Raw genomic sequence first — 20,402 nt, 5'->3', positions numbered from 1 at the left:
TCGTTCCATCGCTTACATGTTGCATTATATGATTTGTGCATTTTGTCTAATTCTAAACAAACTATCTTGAAACAGCGCTAGAGAACTACTTGTAAGGCATGGTGACTATCCACTAAACGTTGTTGTTGTTAAGCAACAGTACTCTTATTTTTAATTGTTTATTTATCTTATTTATAGTTGTGTATTTATCTTATTTATAGTTGTGTATTTATCTTATTTATAATTATTGCAGGGCAGTGCAACAATTATAAATAACAATTATAATAATTTCCATTAAGAAATAAATGGAGAGTAACAGAGTTACATTTATGAGAGCAGAGTTATTTGCATGATGTTTTTTTGTTTGTTTGTATTTAGTGCAATGTAACTACTTTATTTGCTTTATTTTACTTACTGTTATCCTTATCATTTCAGGGGTAGGGGGTTTGAGTCTGTAAATAAATTCGATTGACTGATTAATTGATATATACATCAGTTTAAATAAATAAATTTAGGTTTAATATATAGAAGCAATACATATAATATTTATTATTACAAATATTTAATATTCGTTAACACGTGCAAACAGATTTAACTTACGATATATTTGTTTTCGTGAAAAAATTTTATATTATACGGGGTTTTTTCGAATAAAATAATTTAAAATAATGCGGTTTAAGTGCCGTACTTTGCTTATTGTAAAATGCAAAAGTAAATTGTAAAATGCAAAAGTGAAAAAATTATAAAATTGAACAACTCCATAAAAAAGCTATAATGTTTTAAGTAACAAACTTTGAATATTTATATTTGTTGCAGAAAATGTGGTTGATATTTTGTTCTATTTACCTTTTTAAAAGTCACATCACTTATAGTATCTTTAACAAGCAATACCACATGCTCTTAGTAAGTCGTAGTTCTTGGTAACTCGCACATATTACCAAGTGACGGCTCCAGTGGGGATGGGGGTATACACCCCCACCCCCACCAGAATATATTTTATACATATAAATATTTAAAATTATCAAGAAAGTTAAAGTTTGAAGTGAAACAAAATTTAAAAAACAACCAGGCCTGTGCTCTGTCTTTAAAAGTTGATAGAGCTGAATTAATTGTATTGATATGCGTTTCCTATTTTAAAATCATGCATAAAAGAACTGCTTATCACTTTCGGTGCGGTAAAAAGTACGAATATAAAAATTATGCTAATGAATAGCACAAAGCTGCAGTAAAAAAATCACAGGAACTCTTAGAACTTATTATTAAAACAATTATGCTTAGTGGTAGACTTGGAATAGCATATCGAGACAAAAGAAATGATTGCATTGTTTGTCTTGAAATAAATAATGGTCTTATAAAGAAAAATGTAAACTTTAAATGCTGTTGATTTTTCGAATTAATGCTGGAGACAAAGATTTAGAACAACATTTAAGTTCAAAATTAAGAGAGAAAAAGCTAACAATGGATACTGCGAGTGCTTTACAAAAAACTTCTAAAAGATTAACAAGCTGTGCCAAGTATTTGTTGAATTGTGGTGTATCTTATGTATTGTTAGGACATATGCAATCAGATGCACTAGAAAAACAGTTTGGGAAATATCGGCAAGGGTCAGGTGGCACATATCTGATAACTGTGCAAAATCTTATTCAAAAGTTTAGAATCGACAAAACTAGAAAGTTGCTAGACAAGCAAGCAGATTTTACAGTATTTCCTCCTGCTCATCACCACTGCGATGAGTGAGAACTTGATGTGGAGTTTGATATGTCAATATGTGAAAATTGTGAGGATCAGTTGTCAAATGAATGCAAACAAGGGCTTTTATATATTGCAGGTTTTATTGCTTACAAACTTCCAGAATTACATTCAATTTTAGAAGAAACAGACACCTTTGATATGTTTCAAAAATATCGTTCTTGGACGTTCATAGGGCGTAGGACCGTTTTGGCTCATTTGTTCAAGTCCAAAATAGTACGTCCTCGGACGTCCACATCCAAAGGTGGCTTGTTCCGCTCTGTGTGCTACTTTTACGCATGCGTAAATATAAAACATTTTTAAAACGGTTAAAAAAATATAGTTTTGATAGGGTACTTTCGCCAATTACTGGCCACATTTTTACAAGAAACACCCGTTACAGAAAAATACTTATGTATATGTTACATATCATATATAAAATTTTAGAAAATTAAAAGCTCTGACATTTTAAGTAAAAATTATTGTGGTTATAAATAACATAAAATTATATATAACCCAGATATTAGAGGTAAACAATTTTACCAAATACTGGCCATCTTAACCATTTATTGGCCGTTGGCTGTATTTGATTGGATAGGGCATTGTAATTGATTTATTATCATAAAATTAAAAAAAATTAAAAATAAAAAGCACACCATATAAATAAAAAGCACATCAAAATAACTTGTTCAATTAAATTATTTGTACACTCATTAAGATGAATTGACATGAACAAAAATAACTAAAAAATACTTCTTATAAAATATCATTTTTTTATTCATTCACCTTGGTCAATTCCTTCAAGTTTAATATATATGATCTAGCTTCTTTTTTGCAGAGTTTTCTTTTTTTTCTTTCAAAATCTTTTGTTTTTCAACTTTTCTATTTTCACTTGCTACCTTTAAAGCCCTATCTTCAAGTTTTGCATTATAAGCCTCCTCTGAGGTCAGAACAAAAAACTTTAAATTAGAGTTTTTTGAGTGTTTTTTTGTTTGTTTAATTTGTGGAGAAGGATATGGTAGAACATCTGAATCTTTGTCTGATAGACAAGATGAATTAGCAAATGGAAATGGAAGAATATTGATACTGATATATGTCTTCTTCAAGACATATATCAGTATCAATATTCAAACCCAGAGTATTGTCTTGAACAGAAAAATCAATAAACTCATTGTCTTGTACCGGTTTGATTCTTGCATAGCTGTGTTCTGTAACAATATTTGAGTATTGCACATTGTCTTGAATTAAAAACTCATTTTCTTCTACTGGTTTGGTAGAAGACAGCAAGTTAATTGCAAAGCTGTTTTCTGATAGATCAGACAATAATGGAAGGTAGTTTATTATTGAAATGTTGCATTCATTTTGACCTGGGACAGCATCTGAAATTTTACTATATAAAATGTTTGGGATGTATGCCTCTTTAGGAATAGCATCTGGATTAAAGGGATAAATTCCACAAGCTCTAAATCCTGAGCGTATATTTGTGTCAGTCATAGCATATTTCCACGCTTTTGAAAATAAACCGCAAAAGTTAGAATGCGAAACTAATACACTTGGATAGTCATTCATCATTGTTTGGCATTTCTCAGAATATGCAGTTTTCAGTGACTTAAAAACTTTTCTGTCACAAGGCTGAAACCAGTTGCTAGTGTGAGCTGGAAGCTCAACAACTTCAATTTGGTTTACGAAAGCCAGCTCAATCATTTCAACAAAATTGTGTGAGTCATGTCCATCTAGGATTAAAATCTGTGGTCTTGCTGAGTCAATATTTGGAGGGAATGTTTTCTCAAACCATAATTCCGCAATACCTCGTTTTGTCCAGCCCTTTTCAGACATACTTTATGTTGCTCCTCTTGGAGCATTTTTGGTATCAAAACCATATAGAGTTCGTACAGTTTTTCCTTTCCCTATTATATGAGGTGGTATAACTTGACCAACTGCATTTATGCAACATATAACAGTAATTGTTTCCTTGTTGCCACTTATTCGAATATATTTTGAGCCTTTCCTGGCAACAACACGTCTAGGTTTATGCTCTAGTTGCATCCCTGTTTCATCCATGTTCCACATACATTCTGGTTTGTCCTGTAAATTCTTACTTTGTATCAGAACTTCTAAAGAAGTAAAATATTTGGAAACCTTTATCCTATCCATACACATGTGCCGTATAGAAGTTGTAGCTTCTGGACAATGAAGACTAACACAACCGTGTCTCTTTTTAAGTAGTTGCCAATACTTTTCACTAGGTCGACCATTTTTAAAACTTATGTTATGTTTTTTAGCAAGCTTAGCAGTATAAGTGATAAATATTTTTTTCCCAAAACCGATTCCCATTTGGGCACGATTGGTCACCAAGTATTGGCTTTTTCCCTGGTTTCGCTCCAATTTTGGACTTTCCAGAGAATATGGTTTGCAGAGTCGATCGCGGAACTTTATATGATACACTTGCTTTCCGTTGAGACATACCTGATGCAACTGCATGTACTGCTAGTTTCATATTATATTATATATATTCTCAGTCCACAGCATGCGTTTTTTTATTATCCTTGTTGAAATAACTGGTTTCATGGTTTCATATAATATTATCTATTAAAAAAAAATAAAAACATATATTCATAAAATACATTTAGGAAAATCATATATTTACTTTAATGGTGTATTTTTATTGAATCAACATTATCAGAACATAATTAATTATAATTATAATTAACTAAAACTTTCTGAGTTCATTCTACTTTCAAAGTAACTTTAAAACTAGTAACTTTAAAATGATTTTAAAACTAACTTTAAAACGATTGAGCATTTTACTTTTAAAGTAACTTTAAAAGTAGAATTAACTCAGAAAGTAACTTTAAAAGTAGAATGAACTCAGAAAATCAGAAATTATTTTAAATGTGGATTTTGTTAATATCTTAACTTAACTTTTCTCACACATGAATAATAACTAAGTGTGAGAAAATCCTATATAAAAATATGAAACTAAAAAATTATATACCTGATACCATTTATTGGCCATGGCCAGTAAATGGATTAATTAACCGGCCAGTAAATGGTCTATTAGAAAAGGATTAATCTAATTCAGTTAAAACATTATATGTGAAACATCAACTAAATACTTTTGTTTCAAAGTGTACATAAGATATTTATCTTTTTTTTCCTTCCTGAATGGATTGGCACAAATATTTGCAACGCACAAAAAAAAGACTCTAAAGTATGAATTTAAGAAAACAAAGCGTAAAATTGTTACAATTTTTATAATGTTTTTGACATTTAGTTTTAGTGACTAAAACCTTCTAGAACTATCCTGGAATTGCGATATTTACAAAGTTTTAATGAAGTAATTGAGTTTAAATAATGATATAGGACAAGTTGTATCATAGTTTTTTATGAGAAAAGCTTTTAAAAGTGGCCAGTAAATGGTTAATGGCCATTAATTGGTGTATTTACCCTAGTTGTCAACTTTTATGCTAAAAAACCAAGGCCTTAACAGGCCGTGACAGATCATTATCCGTAGAATTAGCGAAAGCCGACTTTTTTACGGTTAAAATTATTTTTTATCCTTGCTTTTGTAAACAAACTTCAGAAACAAATAAAGAGCTTTATTAGGAGAAAAAAATTTTAATTAAACTTCGGAAGCAAATATTGCAGGAATTTTTTTTATGTTTATATATAAGTTAATTACAACAAAAATTTAAAGAGTTTAGCTAAAAATGACAAAATCTTATTTTTATAAATATATGTTTATTTTAGCTGTTTAGCACTTGTAATACAAATAATAAATTTTTTGATGAAAACAAACAAATATATTAACTTTATTTTATTAAAATTATTTTGACTTTTTTGATTCAAAGTATTTTATTTTGAAGTTGAAAGTTTTGCTTGTTTAATTAAACATTCCTTCCCTAAATCTTCAGAGTGTTTTTTACAATAATTGTTTAAAAAAATGTTTGCCAAAATGCAGCAAACTTTTTTAACCCTTTGAACAAGCAATTGAAATTTACTGTTGCAGTTAATACATGACTATGCAAAATAAACCGTTGCCAGACATTTTATGTATAACGATCAACCAAATAAAAAATCCTTAGTACCACTACATTTATAGTATAATAATACTGTATGTAGTAATTATGATAATAATTACTACATACAGTATTATTATACTATAAATAAATCCGATAAAGTTATTACTCTAGTCCAGTTTATCTTTAAGTTTATCTTTTTGCTGACCAATTTAGGTATTCATAGTAACCCAAAATTAAAACTTATATCACTATTGAAACCGCAATTCTCAAATTTGGACCTAAAATCTTAAAAATTTTATGCGAATCACGAATAATAGCAAATGAGTTCAATAAATATTTTTTTGAAACTAGTCCAACCTGAACGGATAAAATATCAATTACCAAAACTTCATTTTATGATTTTTAAGTAACTTATGATTAAAGCAATCGCTCTGATGAATTATCGTACAAATTATCCTTTGAAGAATTTGATAAAGCTTTTAAATCCTAAAAAAAAAAAACAACAACTGGACCTGATAAAATAAACGGAAATATAGTTATAGGCTGCTATGAGCAAATTAAAAATGTTCTTTTTAAGATTTTCAAAGCATCCATTCATCAAGGAATTTTCCCTTTGCGTTTAAAAATTGCCAAAATTATTCCAATCCATAAAAAAGGCGACAGATCCTAAATCAATAATTATTGCCCCATCTCCATCCCAACTATATATTCTAAAATCTTAAATAAAATGATTCAAAATGTTCAACAGAATCGATAATTATCTTAATTATCTATAATACAACAATCAATTCTGTTTCAAAGAAGTTAATTCAACTTAGCATGTCATTATTTGATATGCATGCAACATCTCAAAATTCTTTGAAAAATCTTAATACACATTAAGTACTTTTATAGACCTATCAAAAGCATTTGATACGGTTGACCAAAATATTTTAATACAAAAAATGAAATATTACGAAAACTATGAAATTAAACCACGCTAAAAAAATAATGTTTTAACTTGGTTACGAATTGCTAAAAGCTATTTAACAAATCGTAATCAAGTAGTGAATAGTAATAATGAAATTTAAAGTGGATCTTTAAATATAATCTGGGGTGATCCACAGTTTTCTATTTTTTAACCACTGCTATTTCCAATATATGTTAACGACTTAAACAAAGCCTCAAACCTGATGAGTATTATTTATGCAGATGATACTAACCTATTCCAATCCCATACTGATATTTATAAACTTTTCTCAACAGCTAATAAAATTTAAATACATTTTGAAATAGTTCAAATGTAATAAATCAACGTTAAACAAAACTAAATGGATTCTTTTTCATTCCCTTTCAAAACAACATTCTTTACCAAATATTATGACTCAAATTTCTAATTATGAAACTGTAATAAAAAAAGGTTCTGTTAAAAGATTCTTAAGTGTCTTGGTGAGAAAATTACTTGGAAAAACCATATAAATCATGCAAACACCAAATTTTCTAAAAGTATTGGCATTTTGTATAAAGCCCAGCCTTACTTAAACAAAAAAAGCCTCAAATCTATTACTCATTTATACACAGCTACATAAATTACACAATTATTGCATGGGGTAGTACCAAAAAAAGTAAACTACAACGTCTATATTGCCATCAGAAACAAGCGATTCGCGTAATCAATTATGCGAACCGCTCTTCACATTTAAAAGCTTTCTTTGATGAAATGAAAATACTTGATGTCTACAAACTTAATGATTTAATGTTTCATTTATAAATGGAAAAATAATTTATCCCTATCTGTTTTTAATACCCTTTTAACATTGAAACTTTCTAATAAGTACTAGCTGAGAAATAATGATTTGCTAAATGAATCATTTTGTCGTACAAAGTTTAATAAATTTTGCTTTAAATATTGGGCACCTTATCTTTGGAATAAAATAGTTTTGCCTATTTTTGATCCTTTAATTTGTTTTTCTGTTTTTAAAAAACAAATTAAAGTATTTCATTCTTGCTATGAATGACATTTTAAGTCACTATTAATTTGAAATAAACCTTGATTTATGCGATTTATAATAATATTTACATCAATAGGTTTACTTTCTTTAATTTATAACAGATTTATAAATTTTATTATTATTTTTATGTATTTTATTACAGATTTATTATTATTGAAACTTATTATAGATTTATTATTAGTGATTTGTGATTATTATTATTATTATTATTACAGATACATAATTATTATTATGGATTTATTATTACAGATTGATTAAAACGGTTACTCTTTAGATTTGTTTTTTCAGTATTTATAGTATGATTTATTGTATCATACTATAATTTATTGTACTATTTTGTTTTTAAAACTATACAGGTTCTGATGATAAGGTCATTATAATCTTCTTTCAGAAGCTTTGTTTGTTTTTAGTTGTAAAAAGTATTTATTTTACGACAAATGTAAACAGAAAAAAAAAGTAATGAAATGAATGCCATCTTTTCACATGCAATTTTTTCATTATTCATTGTTCATTCTATTACTATGGAGCAAGGGTTAACAACCCAGGGCTCTTTTATCAAAATTGTGTGGCTTTTCAGCACTTCCAATGATATTCAAATTTTAATTTTATAAATTTCAAAAAATTTGCCTGCAATAATGTCAAAATTCTCTTTTAAAAATTTCAAAAGTTTTAAAATGTAATACTTAAACATAAAATACAATCAGCGTGAAAGCTATATTGTTAGAAATGAAAATTAATCATACTACTACCCTGGCGTGGCTATCCTTTTAAACGACATTGTATTTTTGTCAAACATTTTTTTACAAGATTCAAAATGTAAAAGACTTGGAAATAAATATTGTCAATGAAAATTAAAAAACATTAAATCTTTGCGAGTTTTATTTTTCTCTAGATAAAGTTAATAAATGATATTCTTATCTATTGTTGTTTAAAAATGCCCTTTGGTAATCTTGGCGGGTGTTTTTAAATGTTTTGGTCACTTTATTGATATTAACACATTTTTTGTTGTCAAAATCTTTCGAATACCCAAAAATTGGTTACGAAAATGTTTATTTTGCTACGGTTATGACAGCTTATTTTAAAATATTATCTCAAAAATATATAGTCATGACAAATTTATCATGATGATCTCTAAATAAAGAGATCATTATGATAAATTTTTTGCTTTAATTATTAATTTGTTTATTTACTTTACAATATGTTAAATAAGTATACAAGACATTTAAATATTATTGAATTTCATAAAATAAATAAGTTGTTGATCTTCAGTTTTTTATTCAAGCATCATTGCGGCTTTTGGTAAGTTTTAAAAATTTATTTAAGGAAAAATGGCTTTTTACTTTAAACCGGTTGCTGGCCCCTGCTATGGAGCAAAACTGTCCAATAGACGCAATAGACGCATTATTTCCCTACAATAGTTTTTTTAAAAAGTTTGAATTAGTATGTGTATAGAATCTATATACATACTAATATATAATATAGCCAATTTTTCTATCTATGTTATAGATTGGAAAATAGGCTATAAACCCTTTAAGTAATTTGGATATGAAAGTTTAAAGAGTTTCCAGGAATATAAAACAAAGACTCTTTCAAACTACTAGCAAATACCTTCCATTAAGTTATTTTATGTGACTCTATTAGCTTAGAATTGCGTCTGTTCAAGCTATTACATTTTTAGAAACCAATTCTTAATTTTCCAATCAGATGAATGAGGATCTTGAAGAACCAATCTTTGAAGTGCCAAACCTTGTTTAAATTTATAGAAAGAAATATGCAAGCACAAAGGTCAAGATTATTTCTCAATTTGTTATTTTGAGATCTAGTAGAAGAAAACTGCATTTTAAAGTCCATAGTGATGACATTCGCAATCTTTAATCGCTTTATCAAAAACTCTGTGTCAAAGCCAAGAGTACCCGTAAGGGTTTAAACGTTAGTCAAAATTTTGACCCATGGTGAGCAAATGCAAATCAATTTGCTTATTAGCTTCTGAATGAAAAAGATTATATCTTTTTTTTATCTCTAAGTTTTGGGTTAGCAATGAAAACCTGACTCGTCGGAAACTTGTAGAGTTTAGTACCAAAAGGTCAGAGCCACAATAATTTCAAGCTATTTTAGAAGTATTATTAAAGACTTGGCATAATGTAGCATGTCACTGGTAAGGTTGATATCATCTATAGTTTGATTCAGGGCAGCATTGCTTTCCAGTGGTTGTTTTGAAAGTTCTATTGCGGCAGCACAAGTTGACCACCTCCCTGTGGTCAACTTGGGGTGCTCCCTGTGGTAAGAATGTTAAGCAAGGTTCTGCCTAATTCTTACAACCTCCTTTTTTTTTCTTTTTTGTAGTTAATTTTTTATATATTTTTTTTAATATGTAAACGTTTTACATATATATAACTTTAATTCCTAATAATATTAGTGATATTAATAATGCCCTGCTTTAAAAAAATATTTATTTTTTAACGCGCTTATTTGAAGTTGCAGCTGTCAGCATTTCAATGTGTCGTCATCAAATATTTTTAAAAACGTCAGCATTAATTTCTTTTTCGACTAATGTTTTGATTTGTTAAAGTCTCTATTGGCAAAAGTTTTTTTTCTTTTACTTTTATTTCATTATCTGAGACATTATTATTAAATGTCAAATAATTCTGGAAAAGGATGGGAAACCGTCGTTAACAAAAAAAAGGGTCATATAACAAAATCTGATGTGAAACGCGCTCAACAAAGCTTTATTGATGGTGGAAATAAAATTCCAAAAGTATCGAGCAGAGGTATAAATAAATTATAAATCAGTTATGAAATAATTATTTTTAAATCATTGAAATCAATGATTTAAACTCAATGAAGAATTCAAAAAAAAAAAATCATGTTATTACTCTATAGTCATTTTTAAAAATAAATTATAGTATGAGTGCTAATCGTAATATAGATATTGTTAACCTTAGCTTACTTGACTCTAGGTCTTGTGGTTGTCAAGCAGTATTAAAATCTTGAGGCTACCTAACATAACACTAATGTCCTGTGATAAAATAATATGAAAAATTGCTCCACTAATGTGACTATGTAGTCACATTAGAGGAGCAATTGGTTTTATTTATTTTCTGTGAAAAGCCAAAATGTTAAAAAACTTGAAGTTTTTTCAATGTATATAAACTTTTGCACACTACTGTATATATCAAACTTCAGTTGTATATATATGCTATATATATATATATATATATATATATATATATATATATATATATATATATATATATATATATATATATATATATAGTGTAATAAAAATATTATTATTACACATTGTATATATATGCTATATATATATATATATATAATATATATATATATATATATATATATATATATATATATATATATATATATATAATATATATATATATATAATTTTGTATATAGTTTTAATTAAACATTAAAAATAAAATATCAAATCAACGCAATGAAATGTAAACTAAAATTAAAAGTAAATAAGTTATAATCTGGAAAGAGAAATAAAAACTAAAAATAAAAATATTGTTATTACAAAAACTAATTAAAAAAAAAATTAAAATCTTAACGAATGATAAAATAGATAAAAAATAATGTGCTACAACAACTTATGTGCTACAACAACATAGCAATATAGGAAAAATTATTGGCTTTAAACTAATCAAGTTTGAATTATTAATTAGAAGGTTTTTAAATTATAGGATAATATAGGATATATAGGAAATATAGGAAAAATTATCAGCTTTAAACTAATTAAGTTTGAATTATTAATTAAAAAGTTTTTAAATTAAAAAGTATTTTAGTTTTATGCTTTTATTTTCTCTGGTTTATCCTTTATTTTTTATGTTTTTATTTAATTTATTGTTCGTTGAGTTAGTTTCTCTTTTTAGTTTATGGTTTGTTTATTTTTAATTTTATCTTTAAATTTGGTTTTTTAAAACACGCAAATTATAAAAATATATGCAAAAGAGTGTGGCTAAGTTGTCACAAAAAAAAAAGTACGCATGGTCATATAAAGCATACAACCGCACGCCTTTCCTGAGAAGGCTTGACACTGTGTGTGTATATATATATATATATATATATATATATATATATATATATATATATATATATATATATATATATATATATATATATATATATATATATATATATATATATATATATATATATATATGTATATACAAGCCTCAGCATAAGTAAATGAGTACCAGAGCAAAGAAAAGCTCTCCTAAAACAAACTTGGCAAGCCACGTGAGCTGCTTCTCTAAACAGCTTCTTATGAGACATTTTGGTTTTTGCATGATCTATCTGTTTATTCATTTTTAAAAATTGTTTATTAAATATAAAATTTGGTTTTATACTTGTTACAAGTTTATGTTTGTAACATTAATGTTACAAGAATATATACATAACAAGCATCATTCATTACACCATAAAAAAATTCTTTAGGAGAGTGTTGTCTTTGGATTTTTACAATAGCTATTCATTTATTGATTAAAAACATTACTTATTTAAAAAAAAAAATTTTTGTTGGGACATTTTCTGCTGGCTCAGAATATGAACCTGAGCCTGTTGTGCAGTTGTTAATTCTTTAGAATGCACCATTTCACACACTAATTTGATTGAAAAATTTAAGTTCATTATTTTCATATATTTTATTTACTGTATAATATATTTTATTATCTTATAAATTATTTAGAAAATGAGAAAAAAAGATAAAACAAGAGAATTCTAATTTAATTAATTAAAAATTAGTTCATTTTCATCAGACTTACCTCTGTAATCTTGCAGCTGACCTGAACTTGGTCCAAATAAATTTCTAACTAACACAAAAAATGAAAACAGCCAAATATTGAATATCAACATACTATCAAAACTATTAAGTTCGGCAATAATATATAGAGATATCTTCGATACTAATGCACTTCCAGAACAGGAGCAAAGTTTTAACATAAATATAAATAATATATAGATAATAATATAAATAAAGTAAATAAAAAATGTTAGTTACTACAAAAAAAAAAATAAACTGAATATAATAAACTGAAACTATTCAATTTTCAAGTTAAAATAAAAAAGTTGATATAAAATTCAAAAACTACATACATACATCTTTACAATACAGATGCTTAACTTGTATATAAACATACACACATACACATGCATAATATTTTATATTATATATGCCTTTATTGTTATTCAAAAAATTTGTTTTTAAGCAAGTGAAAATCATTTTAATGATTTGGTAAATTAATAAATCTTGTTCTAAAAATGAAGCTTGACTTAATTGTTATATTTAAAAGATATATATATTTTTTTAAGACCCTTTAAAAGTAGAGAAAACTGGATTTGAAGTTGCATTTAATGAAAGTAAAGAAGAAAAGATACCTTCTATGGTGCCATTAGAACATTCTAGCGATGAAAAACATACCAATTCTCCTCGATCACGTCCTTTAAAAAAAAAGACCATACCTAAGGCACCTATTGTGTTTAATATGGAAGAAAAGGTTCAGTCGGTATGACAGGTTTTAATTCTTTTTTTTAATTTTTATAAATTCATTTTATTAGAGTTAAACTGTTAACTATATAGTCAACAAGTAAATCAAAAACATTTTTAAAGACAACTTTTTCAAAGCTTTTTTTATTAATTTTGTAATCTCTTTTACAATATAAATGCTGGAACTACACAAGTTCTGAAAGTTCCAGAGCTCTAGTTAGTCTGGAAGGTAGTGAAAAATCAATGGCAAGATTCCACTATAAAAACTAAGGGCATGTTTGGCCTTTGAAACTGTTAATATGTATGTTTATTAGTACTACGCAAATCTTAAGGTAGTAAAAAGGAAGGTAGCAAAAGTAAGATGCTAAGCTAGTAAAAAATCAATGGCATTCTGATTCTGCTACAAAAAAGTGGGGTATGTGCCCTGGTTTCTGGTTTGTCGTTGCTAGAAATATATTTAATATTTACTTTCATCTGGACGATAGATATGCTGAAAAGTTCAGAGCTGTAGCTAGTCTGAAAGATAGTGAAAAATCGATTGCAATATTCGGGGACTGACAACAGACAAATAACTCATTAAGTTAAATAAAAGGTTGTAAAAATGAGAAATATGATATTAAATTTCAAAGTGCTACTTGACAATTGTAATTGTTTTTCTTCATTGCTGCTGATTTTTTTATTTCAGTTACTTAATTGCAGTTTATCATATTTAGTTACATCTTATTAAAGTACTGGGCACTTAAAAGGGATAAATAGTATTTTGCTATAAATTATTTTTTATTTAGATCAATGCACTTCGGTTGCAGGAACAAATTAAAGATATTCAACTAAAGTTTCCAGTTCATCAGCTGGTAATAAATATTTGTACTTTATATACAGAATTTTAAATGTAAATTTAGTAAATTAATTTAATCTATTTAACCACATGAATGGGGAGGTTCAGTACATATTTCAAATGACTAAATAGGAATCACTTGTAGGGAGTGCTGCTTCATTGACTAAGGGTTTAGGTTGGAGCAGCAATTTTTTTTTTTTTAATCTTTGTTTTTTTCAATGCATTAAAAAATTTTATGCAGTAAAATCTAAAATAATTTTTTTATAAAATGATAATTATTTTTAAAATTTAATATAATTTTGTTTCTTTTGAGACCCAACACTATGTGCTTTTTAGGATCTTGTTACAAAATTCAAACTTTAGATGACCCCCTAAATCACATTTATAACCAATTACATTTTGAAAAAATTTAACAGAGTTGCTTGTGAGAACTAATAATATTTTAAGAATAAGGCCAAATCTTTTTTTTTAATATAGGGGCCGTTTAATGCACCTAAGGGGCTATAAAAAATAAAGCATAAAGAATTAGTTGATACTTTTAACTAAATTTAATTAATTTTTATTTACAAAGACATAATTACTACATAGCCTGCTATATAACTACTATTTAGCTGTTACATAGCTTTAAAATACCTCAATATACAGGTATTACGTAGCCTGCAGGCTACATGCCCACTGCATAGCTATGATACAACATGCTTTAACATAACATGTTATACAGCTACTACATAACCTGTTATGTATCTACTAAATAGCATGCTGATAGCTACTACATAGCCAGCTGCATAGCTACTACAAATCCTGTGTCCCAAAACTTAGCTACTACATAAGTATGTAGCCTGCTACATACTTATGCAGTAGCTATGAAAAAACCAATATAAAACCTACCAATATAAAATGTATAATCCAATATGTTTTAAATAAATTTTTATAAAAGTTGTAAAAGTAAAAAAAAAATTAAATTTAATACATTAAACTTAATTTTCAAGTCAAAAGTTATCCGCATTATTTTAATTTGTAGGATAGCTTGCGCAGTTGCAAGGAAGAGTTAGTCCAGGTTTTAATTTGGCTGTAACTATTTTTTAATTGTTTAGGATATGACTACTACATAGCCCGCTATATAGCTTTTAAATACCCCAATATATAGATACAACATAGCCTGCAGGGTACCCGCCCACTTCATAGCTTTTATGGAAATTACATAACCTGTTATATACCTATTACATAACCTGTTATATAGCTACTACACAGCCCACTCATAACTACTACATAGCTACTACCTAAGCATGTAGCCCGCTACATACCTATATATAAAATTTAATAATACAATATGTATTAAACAAATTTAAATAAAATAATTTTAGTGATGTAAAAGTAAAAGTTGCAAAACCCCAAAAAAAATCGTTAAAAATTAATGACTTTTAATGATGAATGTGAACAACTTTCTAAACAGCTTTTTCATATGCAATTCTTCATATAAAATATTGAGTACTTGTTCATATGATATACTTATGGTATCAGCAATTTCACACTTATTCAAATTTGGATCCTTACAAACAATATCATAAACCTGCCAAATGATTTTTGGTCTTATTGCACTTTTTGGTCCACTACATGATCCATCTTCAACACTTGTACACATAGGTGCATTTGCCATAAGGCAAATCTAGGCAACTGCCTAGGTGTGCCAACTAAAAAGGGGTGCCTAAATTTTTACTTTATATGAAAAATTTCATCAGACTTTTTTTTTATCACATAAATACAAATTAATTTTGAATTTAGTTGAATTTTTTAAACTTTTCCTGTGATTAGTTAAAAATAAACAACAAAGATTTTGAGCAACAATTTTTTTTCGCAAAAAACATTTGCGCAAAAAACTTTACATAAATTAATTGTTGTTATGTTGCATAATTGAAAGTACTGGTTTTTATTATTACTTACACAGTGTATTTTTGCTTTTTTATTAAATCAATAAATTAACAAAACATAATCAATAAATTGACATAACAAAACATAATCAATAATTTAAATCAATAAATTAATAAAACAATAAATTAACAAACAACAAATAATTATTTTTACTCTAGATATGTATTGTTTTAACTTCTATTACACATTATAGGGTGATGGCTATTTATATGCCTATGGGTACTGTAGCCATCAATGCGAAACTGTTTGTACAACTATTTTTAGACTCTAAAACCCATCAGTGCACTGTTGGAAATAAAGGAGCAGATTCCTTTAATATTTTCCTTTTTTTTTTTAATGAGTTTCTATTGCTGATAAATAGTGATCGACTGAAACAGAAAAAAAGCCAAAACAGAATTAAACCGAAATTTCAGGTCCTCAAATTAGTTGCCAAAACCGAAACAGAAATTTCAGCAAATACTTTACCAAAACCGATACTGAAAAATTTGTTTTTACAATTTTTTTACAAAAAAAATTGATCACAAATATTTAAAAAGTTATATAAGTTTTAGTGATGCTCCCTTAAAAAATTTACAAAAAAAACCATATGCTGAAACACACCCCACTAGACCTATTTTGTTTGTTATATGAGTCCTGTAAATGCTATCTTAATATTATTCCTGTAGACAAAATGAATATTCTTATGATTTTGTTTAACAGATATGGTTAAAGGAAATTGCAACCTGGCTTCAATTAGAACTTACTGGACCAAGTGAAAAGGCAGATCTTGCCTTATTAAACAAAAAACAAGGTAGTAATAATAAATATAATAACAATAATAATAATTATAACTAATACTTATAATAATTATCATATAATCATACAATATCAATAATTGTAAAACTTTGCCTCGATTTTTGTTTTGCTCGCAATCAGTGTGAATTGTTCTAAAGTTAATGTTTGGTTTCAAATAGAAAACTTTATATCTTATAAAAGAGAAAGTTTGTAGAAAGTAGGTTTGTAATAAGAATGTGCATCACTCCCTCATGCCTCCCACAATCCTTTCTTTTCCCCTTCCTTTTCCCTCCAAAAAAACACAAACAGCAAATCTAACATTCTAAAAAATAGTATAATTATTTATTGCAAAGGATTACACCCTCTCTAGTATATGTACTGTAGGAACGGTTTTATATAAATAACTTGCAGGTTGTATGTTATTTATAAAAAAGTGCCTTAACACAAATTTAAAAAATTTTTTTAAACTGTAAAAATTTTTCTTACATAGCAACTATTGAATAGAATAATTTTAAACTTTTTTTTTTAATTTTTTTCTCGTTTTCCAGCCTGCTGGAAAGTGGCATCTGTTATCCCTATTTTCAAAAATTAACTGTCCCATTAGTCTTCTTCCTATCATAAGCATAGTTTTTGCTTTACTTTGATCATCAATATAAATTTCAATCTTCTCATTCTACAGCTAATTTGCTAACAGTAATAACTGGTTTTATCCTGTATTAGATAGAGGTGGATAGGTTAAGGCTATCGCTCTTGACATTTCTAAAACTTTTGGTTTGGCATGCTTGTCTTCTCCATAAGCTTTCTTCTTATGGTGTATCAGGTAACATCTTTAAGATTATAGAATCTTTCCTTTCATATTGTAGTATAAAAGTTGTTCTCGATGGACAGCACTCTTCTTCATATCCTTTAACTTCAGGGGTTCCTCAAGGTTCTATTCTTTTCCCTATACCCTTTTTAATTTACATTAACGATCTTCCAGATATTCTTACATGTAAGGTGACATTGTTCGCTGATGATACTACTATTTATTCTTGTCTTGATAAGAAGCCAACGCTCTCTGATTGCTTGGAGGGGGCATTCGAGCTTGAAAAGGATCTCACTTCTGCTACAGCATGGGGCTCACAGTGGCTGATGAACTTTAATTCAGATAAAACCCAATTTTTTTCAGCCAATCATTACTGCAATAATTTAGATCTTCCTATATTTAGGAATGGTAATGTACTCAACGTGTCATCTACCCTTCATCTTCTAGGATTAACTCTTACTTATGATCTATCCTGGAAACCATGTATCAAATTGATTGCAAAATTAGCATCTCTAAGGTTGTATCTCTTTGTCATTCTCAACACTTTCTTCCTGTGGATTCTATTCTTTATCTCTATAAATCTCAAATCTGTCTTTGTATGAAATGCTGTTGCCATATCTGGGGTGGATCTTTCTTTCTCTTTTAGACAAGGTGCAAAAATGCATTATAAACATAGTTAGAGCTGCTCTTGCAGCCAACCTCCAACCATTATTGCATCGTCATAATGTTGCTTCTCTTTCCCTTTTCAATAAATACTATAATGGATGCTGTTTTAAAGAGCTAGTGTTGCCTGTGCCATCTACTAAAATTCATTCTCGTGTTACTTGTCATTCAATCAAGTCTCATCCTTTTTCTGTGACTGTTCCTAAGTGCTTTAAAAACTCTTATTCATCTACACACTAAAAAACTATGATGTTATATTTAAAAAATATATAACAACAAAGTTGCGTTAACTAACATCATTGTAAAATCAATATAACCTCATTATAACATTAAAATGATGTTATAATCAGGTTATATTGATGTTATATCTTGAAAAATGAGGTTATATTTTTCAAATATAACATCATTTTGACGTTATAATGACGTTATATTGATGTTATAATGATGTTAGTTTGCGCAACTTTGTCGTTATATTGATGTTATATCTGTATTTGTTAATAAGGTCATTTTAAAATAAATTTCTTAATAAATTAGTAGTAAAAAATAATTTGAAGATATATTTGGTTTGAATTAAGCGCTATAGCTATAATATAATTACAATATTTAAATAAATCTCATTCAAATCACAAACATATTCATATAAACTATATTATATTATATATATATATATATATATATATACTATATATATATATATATATATATATATATATATATATATATATATATATATATATATATATATATATATATATATATATATATATATAAATTGTTGCATTTAAGAGTACGGAAGGTAAAAAATTATTCTTTTGACAACACATACGTCATTTTTAATTACTTTTGACTTTTATTTAACATTTCCGTGTTGTCATAAATTTAAAACCATTAATTTAATTGGAATTTAATCACTTTTTAAAAAAAACGCAAAAATGCAAATTTAATCGACCAGAATGTTTTTAAAACATTCTGAATGTTTTTAATAATATAAACAATGTTATTGTTGTTTTTAATTAAAAAATTTTTTTTTTTTACTGTAAATCATGCGCAGAGTGTTGCTACATTGACTATTTTATAGCCTGCTGCTACAAGGAAGTGCTGCTACATCAACTATCTTATAGCCTGCTGCTATATAGGAGTGTTGCTACATCGACTATCTTATAGCCTGACTCGCAAGGGAGTGCTGCTACATCGACTGAGGGTTTGGTTGGGGCTGGCAGTCTATCAAGTAATAGAAACAAAAAAAATTGCGGTCTTGCGTTTTAATTTTTTTTGCGTGTCAACAAAATACGGAAAATTTTCTAACAACCAGTTCGGAGTTATATATAAGTTTTATATATATATATATATATATATATATATATATATATATATATATATATATATATATATATATATATATGATATATATATATATATATATATATATATATATATATATATATATATATATATATATATATATATATATATATATATATATAATTAGCACTTTAATAAACCATATTTTTTTTAATAGTTGGTTGCTTATTTCGACTTGTAAAGAAAACTGTCCTTCAAAATAGTTTACTGTAAAACACTTAGTGTTTGCGCATAACTCGATGGATATTTTAGGTCCATAAGATAGTAAACGGCAATTATGCAACAAAACACTTCGTTGGCTGATGAAATCTATGCTTTCTTCAGCTCGCATCCATTTCTGCTACGAATCATAAAATAGGCATGTCATCCAGATTATCAAACTATTAAACAATTTTTTAATAAAAAGTTTATATTGCAGAGTAATCTAAACAAAAAATAATGTTAATATTTACCTGAGTTACATGGAAAGCCTGGGAAGAAGACTTTTTACAGAAGACATCACCCTGAAACTTTACTAAATTCAAAAAGTTTGACCCATTGGAAAAAACTGTATTACAAAATTCTCTAGAGCTACTCTCGAAATCATCAAACATGAAATATAGCCTGCAAAACTCGCTTTTGAGAAGAGATGAAGATATCATATCGGAATGCTTTTAAATATTTGGGGCTCAAACAAATTCTGATTTACAATAGCCAAAACTTGAGTCGAAGGCTTATTTTTCTGCAGCTCTATCTGTTAAAGAATATTTATTTTGAATACAAATGTAAATATTAGAATAGTAAAAAATTTACATTAAATTTAATA

The 20,402-nt window shown here is 27.2% G+C and overlaps 2 protein-coding genes across 2 annotated transcripts in view; one reads left to right on the top strand and one right to left on the bottom strand.

Annotated features, from left to right (window-relative positions):
• Positions 1–2,763: 2,763 nt before the first annotated feature.
• On the bottom strand, positions 2,764–3,543 carry LOC136088228 (uncharacterized). The gene has a single exon (XM_065811911.1). It carries the CDS (start codon positions 3,541–3,543, stop codon positions 2,764–2,766), a length of 780 nt encoding a protein of 259 aa, XP_065667983.1.
• A 6,656-nt stretch (positions 3,544–10,199) lies between these two features.
• LOC100212344 (uncharacterized) overlaps positions 10,200–20,402 on the top strand; it is a 30,216-nt gene continuing 20,013 nt past the window's right edge. Inside the window, exons 1-4 of the mRNA XM_065813825.1 lie at positions 10,200–10,488; positions 13,055–13,248; positions 14,015–14,080; positions 16,693–16,783. Of these exons, the coding sequence (XP_065669897.1) occupies positions 10,353–10,488; positions 13,055–13,248; positions 14,015–14,080; positions 16,693–16,783 (487 nt within the window). The 5' untranslated portion in view covers positions 10,200–10,352. The remainder of the gene's footprint in view (positions 10,489–13,054; positions 13,249–14,014; positions 14,081–16,692; positions 16,784–20,402) is intronic.

The sequence above is a fragment of the Hydra vulgaris genome, chromosome 12 (assembly GCF_038396675.1).
Source record: "Hydra vulgaris chromosome 12, alternate assembly HydraT2T_AEP".
Classification (NCBI taxonomy): Eukaryota; Metazoa; Cnidaria; class Hydrozoa; order Anthoathecata; family Hydridae; genus Hydra; species Hydra vulgaris.
The sequence above is the reverse complement of the archived record's forward strand: the minus strand, read 5'-3'. Positions and strand labels throughout refer to the sequence as shown.